The following is a 20,090-nucleotide window of genomic DNA, read 5'->3' on the forward strand; positions in this document are numbered from 1 at the left end:
TCTGTTTTGATTGTTGCTGTAATGTATAACAACAACTAAAAGAATGTCTGTGAATTTGTTGTTATACATTATTACAACAATCAAAACACATTAAATACTTTCTTCTTATGATAAAAAAATCAATTATTTTTTATTTTATTTTTTTTTATACGAAAAATCTAGCTGTGTTTAAAGAAAAATTCTGAGCACTTGAAATTGACCCCAGCGCAAGCACCAATCATAAAAACGCCATTGGGTGTCGGCCTGCGAGATTTATGTGGGGCTCGCCATTTTTTATCTATAAACTGTTCAATTAAAGATATTATTAGGTAATTTTATCAAACAGAATATAAAGGATTATTACTTGGCGCAAATTTTGAATGTGTTCAAATTCTTCTCGGCCGTTTGAGAGGAGTGAATGAATGGCGGGGTAGTTTGATTGCTGTTGATAAAATCATCAAGTTTGGTCATTTTGAGCCTCATCTCTCTACACTTCAATTAATGGAATTCTTAGGTAATTATATCAAACAGAATTCGTTAAAGAATTTTATCGACTATGTATAGAAGGCTCGGCTTTGACAGCAGCTACCTTACGACTTCCGGTAAGCGATTTGACTGGAGGTGGGCGGTAGGGGGGCACCAGCTTGTTTGAATCAGCTGTAGGTCTGGGAACTATGGGTACCGAACGACAGGATAGTGTAGGACTGAGCAATTATGCGTTAGTGAGCGGAAGGGCAGTGGCTGAGTTACTGACGACGGATTAGTTTTGGCCATGAATTAGGTAAGGACAGCTTCTTTCTGAACAGCTTTGACATTCACTTTGTGATACTCTTTGTGACTGAGATTCAAACTCAGAGGACGACTACATTGATCACAGCGAATGATGAAGGATGGGGTTAAGAGGAGGATCTGAAATCGTTGTGTGCACTCTCAATTTCTGATTTCTACTTTTTCACTGCTTTTGGCTACCATTTGGTAGCGAAATGAAACATGCTACTTATTGGTAGAAACTGCTACCATTTGGACGGAAAACCGTCGATTTTTAAAAAGTAGGGTAAAGTAGATCCTCTACCATCTGCCTACCATTGACAAAAACGGAAAAAAAGAAAAGTCTTCGGTGGGGATCGAACACGGAAAGACATATTACTGATGTTCGCAGTCAAGCGCCTTAACCACTCAGCCATTTTAGCATGTTAAGATTTAAACATTTTCCTGACTATTTCGAGGATTCAGTTAAGAACTTAGAAAAAATTCTGACTGAAAACTAAAGTATGTTTACATTTAAGATATTTGAGGATTTGTTAATAATAAAATCCTACTTTTAATAATTATATATTAATTTTAAACTATAATTTCTATCTTTTTCATTTTTAATTGCTAATTTAACCCAAATATTTCAAAATAACAAAGGAAATGTTAATGTTCAATAACAAATTTAAAAAGCCAAAGTGGAAATAGTTGTATAAAATCAAATAAAAGATGACAAATTTAAAAAGGGGAAGTAAAATTAACCTGTAAGTCATCAGAAGAAAGTTTGTTTGCTTCCCAAGTTTTGTTTTGTTATATTCCAATGAAAAGTGCATATTTACTTGGGAATCGCCCCTCCATTTTTGCTGTGATTTTGCGTTTTCGTCTGCTAATTCTTACTTTATGGTAGACACGCATTTGTCTACCATATGGTAGGTCATCTTCCATTCGCCTACTAGCTAAAAGTAAACTAAATTTTCTACCATTTCTCTACCTTTTTCGTTCTACTATGCATGGTGGCCGAAAAGTAGGAAAAAGGTAGAAATCAAAAATTGAGAGTGTGGTTCGGAGTGTTTTCCCAATTTCTATAAAGCAAAAGCCGTTCCTTCCGACCGTTACGATTATGGCTGTAGGACAAGCATGCTTATTGGAGAAATTCTCGATAAAAATGTATAATAATAATATATAACAGTACCTGATATCTAAATATATGAGACATTGCAGGAACGTGACAGTATCTGGAATGAAATGGATTACATTGTGGTACAGATTAAGCTTCTCCGAAGCTTCATATCATGTTATTTCACTGGGTAGCACTGACAGCTTGTTTTTCGAGAAATCTATAAACACAAATTCAATAAACGTCAAGTAAGAGCGTACATTGAACAATTGACAATCAGCATGAAAGAATGACAGCAGAGCCAAACTGACGACAAATTCATAAAGAAACAAACTACTTGTAGCTCATTGCCAATTGTATGATGAATGTTGAGATAACAGTGTCAAAGGTAGTCACCAAAAATGCGATCTACTTACCACAGTTAAACGGTGTCATTTAGGGCCGCGGTATATCGTGTACGCGTACCGTGTACCGTGTACTGGTATATCGTGGAAAATGATCGTGGAATGGCTTGCTCCGCCCCCAAAGGGGAGGAGCCTAACCAACGTTTTCCACGAAGTACGCCTAGCAGACGACTGTCGTTGGATGGTATATCGTGTACTGGCAGCGTGTACTTATATATAGTATTTGTACATAGTAATATTTTAATATGCTTTTATTGTACATTGTTATTATATAAAAATTTTATCCTGTAACCTATAATAGATAACATATAAAGGATTACAAAATTTTAAATGATATATATTTGTAAGGAATATATATATATAGTAACGCTATATAGCAGTCCTATATAGCAGTTCTATATAGCAGTTATATATAGTACTTCTATATTGTAGTTCTATATAGTAGTTCTATATTGTAGTGCTATATAGCAGCACTATACAGTAGTATTATACAGTAGTACTATACAGTAGTACTATACAGTGAATAAATAAAGATTAGGAAACTAATATTATGTAAATACTATATACAAGTACTATATAATACTATATACCGTGCTATGTATAGTATTGTATATACCATTAACTATCTACACTATATATCATGTACATATTTAAAATATATTAATTATTATATAATGATACGTACAATGCTCCATATAGCACTGATGTCTATAGTACAATAAGTCTGAACAGGAGCATGTATAATGTTATATAGATATACATTATACAAGCACTATATAGCCAACACTATATATAAAATAACTATATACAAGTACTGTATGTGATTATTCTATATAATTCTATATTATAATAATTGTACTCTCGGGAAATATGTCGGGATTTTTACCGAGAAGAAACTCGGTAATCGACGTCCAGACTTCAATCTCGGTATTTTTTGCCGAGATTAAACTAGGAAAAAATTCAGAAAATTTTTCTCGGTGTTGCTTCATTGTACCGATTTTTATTATCGGTTTTTGCGCATGACTAAAGGGCAAACACACCCCCCTATTATTTCTAAGGTTAATTAGTCTGGCTGTCTGGTTCCCCCTTCCCCAAGTCTCGATTTCTCAAGGACAGTCTCTGTCTACATGTATGCATATGTCCTTCGTTATTATACAATACTGTGGTATGTCATAACGCTTAAAGACATTATGTTATTGTTACTAGATTAAATTAACGAAATTATCATTAGATGAAATTGATGTTATTGTTATTAGATACAATTAATTTAATTGTTACTACATAATGTTTATTTAACTGTTATTTGATATAATTAATTTAATTCAGTAAATATTTGTACGCATGTAAAGTATTATTTAAATGCTTCTCCCCTTTAATCAAGTATTATGTTTTTCATAATTATGAATCATAGAATAAAAAATGGCCGAAGGAGGTGAAATAGGAGAAAAAGTAGTTGTATTTTTTTTCCGAGTTTTATTCCGGCTTCAAAAGTTGTAGAATTTTCAATGAAAAATCGTTGACAACCAAAGATTTACATGTTTTCTTTTTTTTGTTGTTGGGTAAAGCCTCTTTTCCCTCCCATACTCCATCATATTTTGCAAAAAAATATACACCAGGTTGAGGTTGTCGGGAAAAATTAAATTGAATATATGATATACAGCAAACAAAATTGCAATAGATTCAGCAGCCGATGGAGTATTAATTTTGATTGGGATGAGATCCGTTTTTATGTAACGGCGATTTCCAATAACAATTAATCCGGGTTGGATCATTCCATCGGTCTCACACCGTTGCAAGGCTTCTGATAAATTTGTTCCAACCTGAGGTAAAAAAATGTCTTCTCACTTTTCAGTTAATTTTTATTTCAATTATTATACTTACCGGGAACCGACGAACAAGGATTTGGGAAATATTTTTCAGATTCGGAAGTGTAAACCCTTTCGAGGCCCTAGACGGGCGAGGTGGAAAAAGAATTGGAAGAGATGAAAATATTATAAGTGTCCTGTCGTTGGCCGTATCTAAAATCATATAAAAAAAATACTGTAAGTAAAAATATAAACAAATATAATATATAATATTTATATGTAGTATCTATATAGAGTATCTATCTATCTATATATATATAGTATCTATATAGAGTATCTATATATGTATAGATAGATATATATACATATTTGAAGTTTTGAAATTTTTACCAAGTCCGAGCAGTGAATTTTCATAAGAATCTACTAGATCCATGGTGAGCTCTGCAAACGGCTCCAAAGATTCTCCGTGTTTTTTCAATAGCTCCACTGCCAAAGATTTTTCAATTTTTTTCCACCTTTCGGTAAATTCCTCTGTTCGCCACCCTTCCACAAATTTCAGGTCACAATCAACCTGTAAAAATAGAAAGAACAACTTATAAATATTTTATATATTAACCCCAGGGATAGGCCCGATAATTATTATTTTGTTACCGCTCCCTTTAGTGATGTGAATCTGGGAAACCTTGTCAGAATGTCTGTCACGGTAGGTTTCTTCTCGAGGATCCATTTTCTACGGGATTCGAGCGTGCCAAAATGACACTGCATCATTTTTTCTTTATTTTCGGCGGTTACTTGGTTCTCGCGCATAAATCTTTCTTGGTCTTGTAAAGTAATGTCGAATTCATCTTCAAAATTTTCAGTTTGTCTGCATGCAGAAAAACATAAAAAAAATTAAAAAATGTATGCGCGCACTGTCAAAAATATTATTTTGAAATACGTACCTTTTATTGTAGCTCCTTACAACGGCCCCTTTGTTCTTATTATTGGATCTGCGATCCCTGACGTAATTTGATAAACGTCCTACGTTTGTATTTACATCATACCACGAAGAGTGAATGATGTTATCGGCAGTGCTTGATGCATCCTTTGCTATCGGAAAATGCGCTACAATCGACTTGGCAGCCATGTCAAATTCTGCTGGCTTTGGCATGCCATTCCTGTTAATAATTTTAATCAAATTAAATAACATTAAGATGAAATTTGAATAAAAAATCCTACTTACATTCCCTTATGTTTGTAGAGCCATTTACCGACTGCAATATTAATAGCAGAACGATCCTTTTTACTGAGCTCCGCGTCCTCGGCATCTAAGCGGCATACAAAGCATCAACGCGGCTTTTATCCCACCCGTTTTCACGAATTATGTCGCGAATCGGGTAATAATCCTAGTAATGAAAAAAAAAATAGTGTGAATAAAATGTTTGGGAATTTATAAAACTAAGGTACCTCTAAAGATATATCGATCCCAGTCTCAGCCGTTGATGGTTCTGGATCTAATTCGTTGCCCAAATCTGGTAGGCCTCTATGGTCATTGTAGCGTTCACGGCCTTCAAGGATAGTGACAGTGAATGTTAAAGGACCAGCAACGATACTCAGGCACACAAAAGTCGTCATCGCACACAACAGGAAATCCGTCGCTATGCAGCTCTAGGAGATCGACAGGTGCCAGGAATCTTTGAGAAACTAAAAAAAAAGTATTAAATATGGATTCGAACTTCAGACCTTTGCATTTGTCAGCCAGACACGCTTCCACTTAGCCAACGTTAGCACATTTGTGTAATATTTAAAAATAAAATGTACGTAAAAAATGGTATTGAATGAGTACTTACTTTTATTTTTCAAGTCAAGCAGCGTTTCTTCGTTGAATATACCAGTTTGTCCCGTACCTTTTATCATTATTTTACACAGAGGCATTGCGTATGTTTGATATTCACTTCACTGCTTTGTCACTGTTTACTTGTCTTGATTTTTTTTAATATTCACTATTTGCTCTTTAACAGACACTCTAGTTTGCTACCAAACTCAGTTTTGTGAGGAGAAATTAATAGGCCGCGGCAGACACCTACGCACAAATGAGCAATAGCGTGGAAAATTTGGGAATAATGATAGACCCACGGCTACTGCAGCTCCCGCCACCCCCAACCCCCACCAAAAAAGAGCTTTATTTAAAATAATGTTTTCTATATGGCAACGTTTACTCGAAAGGAGTAATTTTGCTATTGACTCTTACGACAGTAAAATGAACTAAACGTGTTTAATGGAGTATATTAAAATTAATGTGAGCCATAAAATGGATTTAAATTATTTTTCATACGGTTGTTTTTAAAAGAGGTGATATTTCAATCTGACGTAGTAATTATCGTCAGATATACTATAATAGAGGTCCAAAGGATGGTAATCAAAAAGTTCAGTGAAATCAATGCAAATAAGTTCATTAGTTGTTGGTCTTTTTACCTTAAATACGTGCAAGTGTGAATTAAAACCAACAGTTTCAAATTTTTGGACCAATATAACGCATTGCTTCTTTTCTCGAATAATAAATAGACTGTACTTCACCAAATTTTAATTCAAAATTTTCTTTACTAATAACGACTATATTTCCTACTGAATAAGTTACGCCATAATAATCAACGTGTTTTACAATGTCAACAGTCGTGGTTAATGGTATGGGGTCAATCCGCGCGGATTTGACAAATCCGATGCGCGACCAAAACTCGGATTTCGTTGAAATTTGGTAAGTGAATCAATAAATATGTTTAAAATTTATTGGCTAAAGGATTTTTTTTTGCGCAATTAGGGAAAAAGTTACAGCAAAATGAAAATCAGATTTTTTCATTTTGCCGTAACTTAGGATTTTTTCCGCGTTTTCATTTTTATTTATTTAAGACTAGTTTTTATTTCTCTATTTAATTTTAAATAAGTACGTCTTATTCAGTTTTTCACGCTCTTTTTAATGGTATTTTTTTGTTTCAAAATTTTTAAATTTAATTACGTTATTTAACTTTTAAATGTTCAGAGTGTGTCTTACAAAAGTAGACCAGAACAGATTCGCTTCTGAGATTTATTTGTAATTTTTGCACTAAAAAAAAAGAGGACATATCATAGTATATGCTCTATTTTTTTCGCTAGGTTTAAATTCTCCATAGTGCCGATTAAATTGTTTGAAATCTCCCTATTTTGATGTAAAATATTGGCTTCGGCAGCCATTTTCACTCATCCCTTTTCCCTGTCTCCCCTTTTTGACCAATCCGCCAAGACCGCCTGGGGTAGTCAAGGTCAAAAAGGGGAGACAGGGAAAAGGTTTGGCCTATTTTGCAATCAAGGGATTAGAATTTTTTTTTCTCAGTGTATGTGAGTTTATGCTTATTTTTTCCACACAAAACAGATGAAATGGCGGAGCACAAACTGATGTTGGTGGATCTTTTAATGGACGAGGAGACCGATATGGTCATTGTATCGGAGACATGGGCAGTGGACGATGATGAAATTTATTATCCCCCACATGAAGTAAAGGGAGCTAAGCTTCAAAAGTACTGCCGCCTTCACATGCAGCCAGATCCAACAAGTTGGAGACGGTATCCGTTCAGGCTCATCCGTATGTGCGGTAATATCTCACTATCTTTTTCCAAGTGTTTCAAGTGTCGATTCGATGTAACTAATTATTTTTTTTTATCACAGAGAATTGGGCTGTGGCAAAAAGCTACGAGGTTCGGCTCGCAAAGAACCCAGATTCAGAGCTGAATACGGATGCTGGAGGACCTCTTGGTCAAAGAAAGAGAAAGGTACCAGAGCGGTACAGCCCACCGCCAGCCTCTGGTATACCGCTGAAGAAGTCCGCAAATAACGTACTACAGCGCAGATTGAGCAAGACATGGTCCAACGAGTCAGATGACCCGCCTTACCCTAGTGTTGCTGATGCCTCGGAGAAGATTACTGTTACCGCATCATCAAACAAGCCAGTCCCTGAAAGTCAGGTCGATATGTTTGAAATTTTATCCGACGGTAATGCTGGACATTGTTCGTTTTGATTTGTATACTCACACAGCTAATTTATTTTTTCCCGTCCAGATTCTGGTAACAAAAGCCCGGTGCTTAATTCATCAAGCCAAGGTAAGGCGATGGTTCCTGTAAAGCAGACTTCAATGGCAGCTGATTGTGGTTCTTCGACGATCAAGTCGGTTGTAGGCAAGACCGTCACATCAAAGCCATCTACTACTTTAGAGAGCAAACTGCTCTTTACTTGTGTTCGCTCTTTTCCGGAGAAGAAAATGGCTCCTTTTATTTCTTCAAAGAAGGCTGGGCTTGTATCTTCTCCTGATGTGGCTTCAAAGAAAAGGGTTTATCCATTATCCAACCTTCAAATCGAGAATGGAAGTCACGGTAAATTTAAAATTGTCTAAATGTCATTATGACTCATGCGAAACTTTTAATATCATTCTACAGGTCTCAAGCGGACGACAACGCTTGTAAACGCTTCAAAGGGAAATAGCCTTAAGAATTCGAAAGAGTCCCGGAAATACGAAGATGCAGTCGTTGCGAGGTCCGTTTCTCCCATACGTCCGTTTCAACTTGCCATCAAGGAGAATGTTTCGTATAAGTCACCGGTGGCTGTAAATACGATGGTGAATAAGCAAAAGAGCATCAAATATCTCATCAAGAAACCAGAGACCGCAGTTACGAAATCTTTCAGCCTGCCCACTCCTGAACTTCGTCATAAGGATGTACTAAACTTAAACCACAGCGTCCGTAAGTTTGTTTAGACAATTTTTTTTAATTACTACAATGGTAAGGTAAACTATTTTGTAAAGGTGGAAAACCTACTGATGACAAGATTTCTGAAGTTACGCTGAGGAAAGTCATTAACATAGAGCGGATGATGCAAGAGTTCCTCGTTAATCAAGGCCCCATCCTCGCTTTCATTGAGAGAACAAATTCTGTGGTGACGGAAAGAGATTTATTCCCGTTTCCCGTCGACGATGAGAAAAATTTTGCCTTATTCTTAGTTCTTCTCGAAAGTCCGGAAGATGTTGCGAAACTCGTAAGTTTTTTTGTTTGTTTTTTTTCGATCTTCTGTTATAAATGTATTTCATTTTTAGATGACTGGCAGACTAAGTTCACTTGGAGGCAACAATCTTGACGATCGAATCTGCAACATATGGGCTGCAATTATTACCGACAAGTGGGGTATGTCCCTCTCCTGGGCCGGTCGTGACGCTAGCAAGTACGCAGTAAAAAACACAAAGCTGTTTCATTTCATTTACGGTAAAATTTTAAAATCCTTAGCGTTTTGGGTTTTCATTTAGTCATTTTTCAAACTTTAAAACAGATTTGGTCCGCTCAAGCATCTCTTATACGAATGTCGAACAGTTAGCAGTAGAAGAAACCTCGAAAAACTGGATCTACAAAGCTGGCCGGCGTTATCTAAGAGCTCAAGCAACAGCCGGAAAGCGGACTCGTCTGGACGACGAAGAGGACCCTCGCGAAGGAATGTCGTCTGCCGAAATTGGTGCAATCGATGGCTACTACGGGAAAGAGATGGACCTCGAGGACGGCAAACAAGAATCCCAGATTGGTTCCAACGAAGAGCAAAACGACTCCGAATCATCCCAATCTATTGGAAGCTAAGACGTCTCGTCATTTTCTTCATTTAATCAAGATTACGTTTTCTTTAACATTTAATACTTACATGCCTGTTCTTGTCATCAAATGTTGGTGTACCCGTGTCGTTCTCTATCTTATGATATTAATATATTTAATCAAGTTCTTTAAACAAGATTTCTCATTTTCCATGGATGGCATTTATTTATTTTGGATTCCGTAGATCATATTTAATTAAGGTTTATAAAAGAAAAAAGAAAAGTTTATTTTACGGCCAACGTCCGTTTTATGGGAATATTATTCTGGTCGTGACCAGGGAAGCTTATGGGCGGTAATATGGAATAAAAAGGGCACGACCAAGTCATTCCCACTGGTTGTGACCCGGAAAAAAAAAACGTGACCAGGTAGCAACCTGGTCACAACTTGTGCTAGCTGGGTATGGGATTTATAAACAAATTATGTTGAGTTATTGAATTCTTTATTTTGTAATCGGTGTTAAGAGAAGAAATGCATTGCCTTGATTTATTGATTTCGTCTAGTACAATGGACAAAGTAGGGGTATGATAGGCATTTTCAATTTGCTCTAATTTGTTGTGTATGTTGGCGAGTGTAGATTGCAGGTAATTATCAAAAATTGCAAGCACTTCAGTCACGCAATTAAATGTCACCGAGCTTTTACTAACTAAACACAGTATTAATTTCATAGCCTCATTGCTATAACACTTATCTGATTCAATGTCACTCGGATGCGGCATTTCTTGCATTTCATGGTCTCCATTATCCCCTTCGGGGACGTAGCCGTCAAGGTTATCGCAGTCATTAGCTACGGGAGCAATATTGCTATATTGTCTGCTATGCTTTTTATCCATATGTTTCACAAACGCATCCAAGGAAGAGTAAATAGAATGACATCTCTGTTGGCAACACCGTATTGGGAAAGACACTGGATAATCAAGCGTACGAATATGCATTCGCATATGTCTCCCAACATCTAAACGCGAACCAACTTCCACATTTTTCTTACACACGGGGCAGTTAAACATGATGATAAACAATAACTCTATTATAACTTAACTTGTAAACGTTAGAATGACGTGGGTAGCCAAGTATAACTGACTTATTGCCCATGTAGCCTACCCTTAACAAACATGCGACCACGAATTTTTTTGCAATCCAAGGCCGTGGTCTGGTGGTACTTATTCTTTTATTTCTTTGTTATGGATGCCACCCCCCCCCTTCCAAGGAAACTCATAAGCGTCTCTACCTCCAAACAAATCCCGAGATAACTTGTCGGATTTGACTCTTGGTTAAAGAAAACCACGACTGTGGTGGTTTTGGCGCTAAAAATTGCGGGAAATCCGAGAAATATGTCGGTAAAATTAGGAAAAAATATACCGAGATACAATCTCGAAATATTTTTCCGACATATTTCTTAGAGAGTATATACCTGTTACACATAATAATTATTGCTACATATAGCTAGTTATATATTTAGATGTAACAGTATAGTTTATAATGAAATAGTATTTCGTATTTATAGTACTTATATGTAGGTACTATATAGTACCTGTGTATAGTTCTTCTATACAATGCCTCTTTATAGGTATTATATAAGGAAAAGGATACTATATATAGGTATTATATATGACAATTCTACATAGAATAACTATATAGGTACACGATCGCTTTCCACGATATACCGTGGAAATCGATCCATTCCACGATAATAAGCTCCTCCCCTTCTGGGCGGGGCTAGCCATCCACGATCGTTTTCCACGAAATACTGCGGCCCTGTCATTTAGATTGTATTTATTAGCCACCACTAGGGGAATTCTCTTAAACGACGGCTACTTACACAAAGTTCACCACTAATTTGACCTTTTCCTAAAAGTTGTTCAAGATTGCGATTAATTAGACTCTGAAAGGGAAAACCTACGAAACGCTGATCGAATAGAATAACCGAAAAACCTGACAAAATCCACTTCTCTCCATGACAGCATAAAAAACAAATGACAAACGACAGCCGCCCTCATCGTTTCTAAACAAACACAAATTAAAAATTAACAAACCAACCTTTCATCACAAAAAATACCCTATTCCATACAGTTTTAAAAATTTCACCCAAAAACGAAAACCCGCGGCACAGGAGGGTCCCTAAATCCACCAACCTGCCACCAACCAATCAGAACCCGACTTTCACGACCAAAATTAGAATTTCGATCAAACAAAAAAAAATAATTAAAAAACAAACCTACATATTTAGAAACAACCCATTGGCACGAAGTTGAATACGGCGAATCAGATAAAAAATAAATTAAAACGAACAACTCCCCTGTTTACACGCGATAATTCTATCCAATTCGCAGCCAATCAAAACCCGGCTGGAACCCCTGGGGAAACAATAAACAGTTTGGGGCCCATAACCATGGCAAAGCCATCCATCTTTACCAAGGTAAATCACTCAGGGATTTTCTCTGTAAAACATTTGAGTGTAACAACTTTGGGGTATAGGGAAGCATTTTTTTAGTTCAAATAATTCAAAAACATGCACTATATTCTAATACAGTAAAGAAAAAAGCGTCGTTCGGCATAACAAAATTAATTTAGGGATGTTTTGAAGTATTTTATTTATATTTTTGGAAACGCCGGTATTAACATGGCGTTTATGGGGAGAAAAGTGGTGTACCTAATGATGTGAACGATACTTTAGCGCCCTGGGTGTAACTTCTACAATTTTTTTATGTTAAGATAACTTTTAGAGCACTTTCTCTTCTGATAGAGGAAAAAAGAAAAAAAAATTATCATTATCAGTAAAAAAAAAATCAAATTTTCCTAAGACCCGTAGCGCCATAAGAATGCACTAAAAAAACGGGTGTGTACCTAATCGTTTGGTGGGTACTGTATTTATACCTTTATTATATCATTTTAAATATTATAGATCAGGAATAAATTAAATATTAGTGTGTTTTCTTTACAACTATTGTGAATTGCCATCCACCGGCCATTGGGTTGGTGCGGGTCTGAGAAAAAAAATTCTAAAACCCGATTTTAAGAGAATCGGGAAAACTATATGTCGAAAAGTTTTAATAATTATAGGAATGGATAAATCTTGATAAGGTCTATCCAATTCTGCAAAAATATTGCTTAGGGTGTACTAATTAGGAAAGTAAACCGTTTCGCCATTTTTCGGGTAGGTCGATTAACGTGCAGACAATAAATATGCCAATGCTAAAGAATAGGGCCTTCCAAAGAATCGATTCTTTTCCGGTCTTTTAACGATTCAATACTTCACCATCTAGCCAACACTAGGGCTCGGCCCCGATCGCATTCTAATCGGGGACACCGCTAAGCTTCCCCGATGAAAATGAATCGGGGAAGTTCGGTGCGGGGATTTCTTTTTTCGGTGCGGAACGGTGCTATAATCGGTGCTGCACCGATAGTACCGCTTCATCCATAGGGGGTTAGTTTTACCAGTGACCTTGAGTTCTGATAGTCCAACAAGAATCACGTGACTAGGATTTTGTTCTTGTTGGCCGCAGGGCAACTGCTAATTTACATCACTATTCATTGATAATCGGGGAAGGCACCGATCACCGATATCACCGCACCGAGCACCGAAATCACTTCCCCGATTAAGATTATCCCCACACCGGATCGACTAAAAAGTTCCCCGATTGGCGCGGGGCCGAGCGCTAGCCAACACATACTTCACATTTAATCCGTAAACAGTTTACGTGTTACTACGTATTATTACTATAAAATATATAATACGTATTATTCATTTCCTATATATTACGTGCTATATATTATATATATCCCTATATATTTACATCCTATATATCCTATATAGGGCTGTTCGACATCCCTTTTCACATTTTATTTTATCGTGCAACGCAGCATTCGATGGCCGATTCTAACTGCTATGACTGTATTTTGTTATTGTGTGAAATAGGAATAAATCTAAAAGTTTCACTGAAAAAGTTAGTGTTTCGTTTCACGTTATTCATCGTTTTGTTTTTTGTGTTAGTGTAAAACCATGGTCCAATATTGGAGGTCTCCGAACTGTCGTCTGCTAGGCCTGTTAGGGGGTGTTCGTCTGCTATTTCCGCGGACAAATTTTGGTTGCATTCGCTAGGTGCGCTGACTACCCGGATCAGTCATAATGTAAAGAACCAAAACAATTTATTCTTTATTATTTTCCTTATTTTTTCCCTACCCTTTATTCTTACGTAACATTAATTTTCTATACGCCCCACTTTTCTATGTAATTTCTTCCTTAGACGTCTTACAGACTGATTTACCCTTCAAACGTTTCAACTTAATTTTCTCGTAGTTCGACCTTCACGAACCCCGTATAAAAACTTTTGTTCTATAGAAAATAGAGTGAGACGCTTTTCACAATTCAGTTCCTAAAGAGTTGTTCCCTAATTTTTTGTGCTACTGAAATATACTTTCCAAGAAACGACAATGAAAAAGTAATTTAAAATATTAATAGCTTACAATAGAGCAGTTTCCCGATAGGGATTCTATCAAAACTCGCATTTCCCAACCCCCTGATACAGGCACCCCTACCCTTCTACAACGACCGGTGGATCGACCGACACTTTTTCTGAGACTTTACCCCAGAGATGGCGCTGATGGCGCGGTGATTTCAGGGGTGTCTACACTAATCTTTCGTTCGTTTTTTTATTTTAGATGCTGTGCCGCTGAGATTGGTCTCCTTTTGTAGAGGAAATAACGCAGCAGCTCCCGGTCGAGTCCCCGTTTTTATCGGCTGAATGGCAAAGGAGTGCGGAGCAGTTTAGTCGGCCCATTCGAGTTGATTTCAGGGTCTCGTACGTATCTTTTATACGTTTTCTAATTTTAGATGCTGTGGCGCAAAACTTGACGTCATGTTTTAGAGGAGATAACGCGAAGATTAACGAAGGGGTCGTGTCAATTATCGGCTCAACGATAAAGGAACACGGAGCAATCTAAGAGCGACTCGAAGTTTTGGGAGATTTTTCTTCAGAGAGATGGCGCGTCGGTCATGAAGATAGGGAAAAATCAGGCCGCGAAGTTGTTTTCAAGGCGGGGCTTTGTGCGTCGCCTGGCAACGGACTGGTTTTTCCACAGGCCGTGTGAAGCTGTCAACATGGTCTCACTACATACGTATTAAGGTAACACCTATTGCACCTTACACAGCGTTGCCAAACTATATCAATTTTTCATTAATTTTATTTATTTATTTTTTTCCCCCTAATTTTTTCAACTTGAGGTCGGTCGTCGGGGCGAACCCTACCGTCTTTCATGCCGACACAGAAAGGTGGTAGCAGAGTCATAGAACCCTATGACTCTAGGGTTCTATGACTCTGGTTAGAGTAATAGAATACTATTACTAATTAATACTATTACGTAATAGTATTCTATTACTCTGCTCTGGGGGTAGGGTTCGCCCCGACGACACGAGAGCGATATTTTGAAATCGTGAATTTTGTGCCACTGGCGGGCTGAGTGTGTGCTTGTGTGCGTGTGTGCGTGTGTGGTGTTTGTTTACAAAAATACAAACGCAGCTACCTGTCGGTTTTAGATTGTTTCATTAGAAAACTCAGTGCCAAAGAGAATATGAACTCAAGTTAGTTACCATGGCAAGTGGAAACAGTGAAGATCCTGAAATTGGCTCGGATTATGGGCAGTATTGCTTGGAAGATATTCCTGCTGCTCAAGCAAATCGATTTGAATTTGGAAAAGGATATGATGTATCTTTTTTTCAAGATATCAGGGTATGTTTTCATAAATGATACTAATTTTCATTGTTTTCTCATTGTTGTTATAATCTTTCAGGAAAAATATCAAGGAAGAAAGAACAACAATCAAAGGAGAACTCAACATCCAACCTTGTTCAAGGCGCTCCAAGATATCCCACCCACCCAGCACTTTGGTTGGATTTCAAGAAGCGCAAAGGGACCTGCAGCTCGAGGTGTACTTCTATACATGATATAGTATGTATTCATTAATTTTTTAAATATTATCCTAATACTTCATAATTGTTCTAGAAAACAAAAACAGCTATAGAAGATGGCATGGATCATTTTACACTGTCAGCATCCAAAAACACAAAGGAGTGGTCTACTGATGTTGGTGGGTATGGAAACCTTGCCAATGAATTCATGCAAACTCCAGAGTGCCATGCTGTAGTAGATACATGGACTAGCATCGTAAGAAAACACCAATGTATGTAGCTCATTTATGTTCAGTGGTACAACCACCTACAACTGTTAAATGACTAATTATTAGTTGCTTCTTTTTCATGCTATAGTGGCGAGAGAAAAAATCCAGAATGGATTGCCCACCACAAGGAAAGCGAGATCCAACGCAAAAAAAACGCGTGGAAACAATGTATGGCAAATCTTTAGGTCGTTCGACTTCAATACGGACGGAGGCCGCAACTGCAATTGCCAGTCATCAAAATAATGGATTCGAAATGATCAGACGAAATTCTGAAGGTCATATTCGATGATTGATACGCTTCATTAAATGAATAATTTCTTTTTTTAGACTTAGATGGAGATGTGGCCCGATTTAGTACCTCTTCTCCTAATGAACATGATGTATTGCTAGAAAGTCGTGATGCTGGTCATCAACAAGTATTGCCTGATGTTCATGAAGGTATACTGGTTACTATTATTCAAATAAACCCAGTATATCTCAGTTTGTTTTTGTAAAAAAAATGGATCGCATCCAGAAACTTGGCCTAAAAGTTTTCAATCCGCTGAATCTGATATTCTTGATTCAGGTAGGCCTTATTTAGGCATGACATGCAAAAATTTAAGGTTTTGAGGAAGTTCTTTACATAATATATCAATTCTACGTTGTAGGGAGTGAGCAGTTTGTTTCAAATATTACTACGCGACCGATGGCAACTTGTGTAGCTATTGTAACGAAGCCATCTAAATATATATACCTTTGCAGATACCCACAATATGATCTATTTGCTTATGCTTATTTTATATTCACATTATATTCTTATTCACTATTACAAACGTATTTGCTAGTTGCTTCATGTGCAACCATGTTGACCTAGATAAAACTTCCGGGTTCTGACTCACGCGTGTGACGCACCTACGCGTCACGAACATCACGCCACATGCGAAGATGCGACGTTTCATGGTGAACCCACTTTCTGACAAGAGTCAGACAAGGATCAGCTTGCAAGACGTTCAGTCGCCTTTAGCTTGAATTGTCACTCTTGAACAGTAGACTTTTATCTTGATGTGTTAGCTTATTCATTTTAATCCATTAGTTATTCCTCCAACTTATTTTGTTCTTCTTTCCTCTCCGAGCATCGTGTGTATTCGAATTATCTTCTCAACACGTATTCTAAATACTATACGTGTCGGCAAGTAGTATTGTTTCCCGTTTTCTCCTATTATTCCCTCACGCTTGTACGCCCGCGCTACCACGGTAAGATCAAATTACTTTGTCTCGAATCTCACGCTCAGTTTCCCAATTGGACTCACGTCCATGTATCCCTACTCGTTTTGTAAACCTTTGGCCTCAGCTTAGTAATACATAATCATCATTGTGGGTAAATACGCCTCTGAGTTTATTTACACAACAAATTGTCTTAATTCGTAAAGCCATTCACCCGAGAGGGAGAATGCTTTACACTATCTATGGGTGTGATTCAACGAGACCGAATTTCAGTAGTCCAAGTGGTGAGCTAGTCGGATCAACTACCACCACAGTTCCAAATGCTTCAGGAAGCGATGGTTACGCTTCTGTTCGCGGCAATGTTCCACGAAATTAACCCGCTCCAATGCCGATGCCTACTTTATCATCGACCTCGTCTGATTCTATACCCAAATTCCTTCCGCTTCTGCCAAGCCTGGGAGATGCCCTCCAAGTGGCCGTGGTGTCACTGACGCAAAAGGACGCAATGGCTCGAAAATCCTTGGTAGTTCTGCGGAGCGCCCAATTGTGCACCCGTTAAGTGGTAATAGTCGTATAGGTACAGAAAATAATGCTAGCTCTCAGCAGGCAAAAAACATGTTTACTGTAGCCTACTGCTACCAGTCGACGTACTATGCCCTGAAACCTAATTCCAAGATTTCCAACCCACCAGAAGTAAGTTACAGATGTTAGAAGCCATTTTATGTTTGTTTGATTGACTGAGTTTATTCTTACAGTAGGCCCTATTACTTCATAACAAGAGGAACGCTTCCACCCCAGTACGCACAAACCATAGGACTTCCGGAAGCGCCTCGCATGGCTAAGTTTTAGAGACGGTTTTACTGCAAAGCATGTAACTTACCCGTTTGCTCACCAAAGTGTTCAAAGAATTTCTTTTACGGTGTGACATGATTTTAGTTTTTTCTTACCAATCAAGATTTCAAACCAATCCAACAGTTGCAAGCTGAAGCTGTTTATATGTGAATGTTGTACTTCTGTACTTTTTTTATAACTGCCAGAGCAAAGAAAAAGCTTTGTTTTAATGTAAACAAGACACTAAGCAAGTTTTAACGTCACCATTCTCTTGCCCTATGTTTACGCTGTCGTCCGTCCAGCGGCGAAGTAAAAGGTAGAAGACCACAATGCATTCAAGAAGATTTTATGTAAAGATACCGGCTGTCTGTTCATACAAATCGGAAGAAAATTAAACAAAGATAACACACTAAGCCCAGACAAGAAGAAAAAAAAGGTAGACGTAGTATTGTTTCAGTCAAAGTTTAAAAATCTAATAAAAAAATGAACTTACATCCAGTAAACTGGCGCTTGCTTTTGCGAAGGACTCGCCGGGCAGTGACGGGATTAATGATGAACATGTATTAAGGGTGATGACGAAGCCATGATAGATTTTAAACCAACCAGTACAACCAGAAAGAAAGGGAAATGACAATCGTTTGGTTGTTTTTATTGCGCACCACGTAGAAGATATTCAAGGCACAATTAGTCGACGATCAAGTAGAAGAGAAATGGGCTACGTCTAATCACAATGTTGGGAAGTTTACGAAACAAGTTTCGTTGGTCACGTTCAATTTCGTCCGGAAGGACGGTGTTGCATGCTAATAGTTAGTCCCTTTGACCCCCTTAGACCCCTTATGTTCTTCTCCTTCTTGTCAACTTAAGGACTGTTACTCAGTCGCTTGAATCGCTTGATTGTTGCTTTGCGCGTTCAGCGGCAAAAATAGCAGCAGTTGGTAGATCGGGGTTGCTGTGAGGCAGTTCTTTCCCTCAAATCACTCAATTTCTAAGCGACGACGAAAAAGAAAATAATTTAACGAACTTGTCCACTTTCTCGTTTCTCTATAGACGGGAGGGAAAGGGGGGGCGAATAAGACACGCACGAATAAGACACGCTGTCACCCACTGACAATGATCGCCTCTTCATACAGGCAAATTTTTTGGCTTACATGTTTCATTTCCTTCCTCAAGGAAACATTTTTTTTTAAAGCTCGCTTGGTGAAGTCTTCGCCTCCGTTTTTTGTCTTATTGGCTCTCACAGGGGTAGGGATAGAAATTCTGGCTACACCTCGGACACCTAATACCTGCTTAACGAGTTATATTTTGGCGACTTTGGGGTAAGCGGATTTTATTTGGGTAATAAAATATTGCGGGACTCGGGTTGCAATAAGAAACAAGCCCCTACTGGTTACTTCCGGAAAATTTGCGTGACAATTTGCAAAAACTAAAAAATGAGCTGTTTTATTCTAATAATTTCAAATACTTTTTCTTGAATGCGTTAAGACGATGGAGCTATTATTCCGTTTTTTTTTTCGTCATTATCAGTACAGGATGACCTTTCGAGCAATTAAGATACTTATTATAATTAAAAATCCGAATGGAGCTTCTTTCTTTTTTATTTGTTTGTTTCCCAAAGGTAATTTACTACCACTAGATGACGTTTAACTTGACACTAGTTCGTCCAGTTTGAACGTTTGTTAAACAAAGTGTTTGCCCATCGATATAACTAACTTGCTCTACTTGATTACTCACAGCCTCAGTCGTCAGTTTTTCCGGAAGAGCAAATGGTTTCCGGGTTTCTGTGTGGCGAATTGGCGTCCAGGCCGTACCCTATCGGGAACTTCCTGAACGGAGTGAGGGCCCCTAGTAAAACATCCTGCGTTGCGCGTTTTCCACAAATGCGAAAATCTCATTTGTGTCCAAGTTAGTTTGCTGCGGCTGCAGCGTCTTATGGAGAAACCATCTTCTTCACGTTAAAAATTTTTAATTAAAAGTTTTTATAACTATAATTTAGATTTCCCCCTTTTCTTCCTAGCAGTGGGTACCCTATTCATCTTTTCATTTCCCAATATTTTTTCTAGCTCCAGTTCTATCTACTTTATTTTTATTTTATTTTTGTTTGTAAGTTGCTCGTCTCTTTTAGCCGAAGAATTTCGTTTGCTGCCAGAAATTCGTCTGCTACAAGGGGATGAACAACAAACCATTCACAAACAA

At 37.7% G+C, this 20,090-nt stretch overlaps 4 protein-coding genes and 1 long non-coding RNA gene across 5 annotated transcripts; 3 read left to right on the top strand and 2 right to left on the bottom strand.

Annotated features, from left to right (window-relative positions):
* Positions 1-1,508: 1,508 nt before the first annotated feature.
* On the bottom strand, positions 1,509-2,555 carry LOC123471173. Its single transcript, XR_006645353.1, has 3 exons — positions 2,263-2,555; positions 1,922-2,066; positions 1,509-1,853 (listed from the first exon to the last, which is right to left on the bottom strand). It is a non-coding gene; the product is annotated as an uncharacterized LOC123471173 (long non-coding RNA).
* A 1,168-nt stretch (positions 2,556-3,723) lies between these two features.
* Positions 3,724-5,012, bottom strand: LOC123471428. The gene is made up of 6 exons (XM_045172694.1): positions 4,997-5,012; positions 4,707-4,920; positions 4,446-4,626; positions 4,132-4,268; positions 3,786-4,070; positions 3,724-3,732 (listed from the first exon to the last, which is right to left on the bottom strand). Exons 2-6 carry the CDS (start codon positions 4,860-4,862, stop codon positions 3,724-3,726), a joined length of 768 nt encoding a protein of 255 aa, XP_045028629.1. The 5' UTR covers positions 4,863-4,920; positions 4,997-5,012.
* Positions 5,013-7,387: 2,375 nt separating this feature from the next.
* LOC116933827 lies at positions 7,388-9,596 on the top strand. The gene is made up of 7 exons (XM_045168571.1): positions 7,388-7,659; positions 7,734-8,057; positions 8,124-8,435; positions 8,499-8,801; positions 8,887-9,093; positions 9,152-9,317; positions 9,382-9,596. The coding sequence occupies exons 1-5, from the start codon at positions 7,446-7,448 to the stop codon at positions 8,892-8,894; spliced, it is 1,161 nt and encodes a 386-aa protein (XP_045024506.1). The 5' UTR covers positions 7,388-7,445; the 3' UTR covers positions 8,895-9,093; positions 9,152-9,317; positions 9,382-9,596.
* A 5,191-nt stretch (positions 9,597-14,787) lies between these two features.
* LOC123471430 lies at positions 14,788-15,956 on the top strand (the record flags this gene model as incomplete). The annotated part of the gene is made up of 4 exons (XM_045172756.1): positions 14,788-15,415; positions 15,477-15,612; positions 15,689-15,866; positions 15,952-15,956. Coding segments are annotated over exons 1-4 (414 nt in total), but the record flags the coding sequence as incomplete, so codon positions are not given.
* A 5-nt stretch (positions 15,957-15,961) lies between these two features.
* LOC123469499 lies at positions 15,962-18,310 on the top strand. Its single transcript, XM_045168589.1, has 5 exons — positions 15,962-16,138; positions 16,191-16,301; positions 16,378-16,428; positions 16,511-17,759; positions 17,822-18,310. The coding sequence occupies exons 1-4, from the start codon at positions 15,973-15,975 to the stop codon at positions 16,714-16,716; spliced, it is 534 nt and encodes a 177-aa protein (XP_045024524.1). The 5' UTR covers positions 15,962-15,972; the 3' UTR covers positions 16,717-17,759; positions 17,822-18,310.
* Positions 18,311-20,090: the final 1,780 nt, after the last annotated feature.

This window comes from Daphnia magna, linkage group LG1 (assembly GCF_020631705.1).
Source record: "Daphnia magna isolate NIES linkage group LG1, ASM2063170v1.1, whole genome shotgun sequence".
Classification (NCBI taxonomy): Eukaryota; Metazoa; Arthropoda; class Branchiopoda; order Diplostraca; family Daphniidae; genus Daphnia; species Daphnia magna.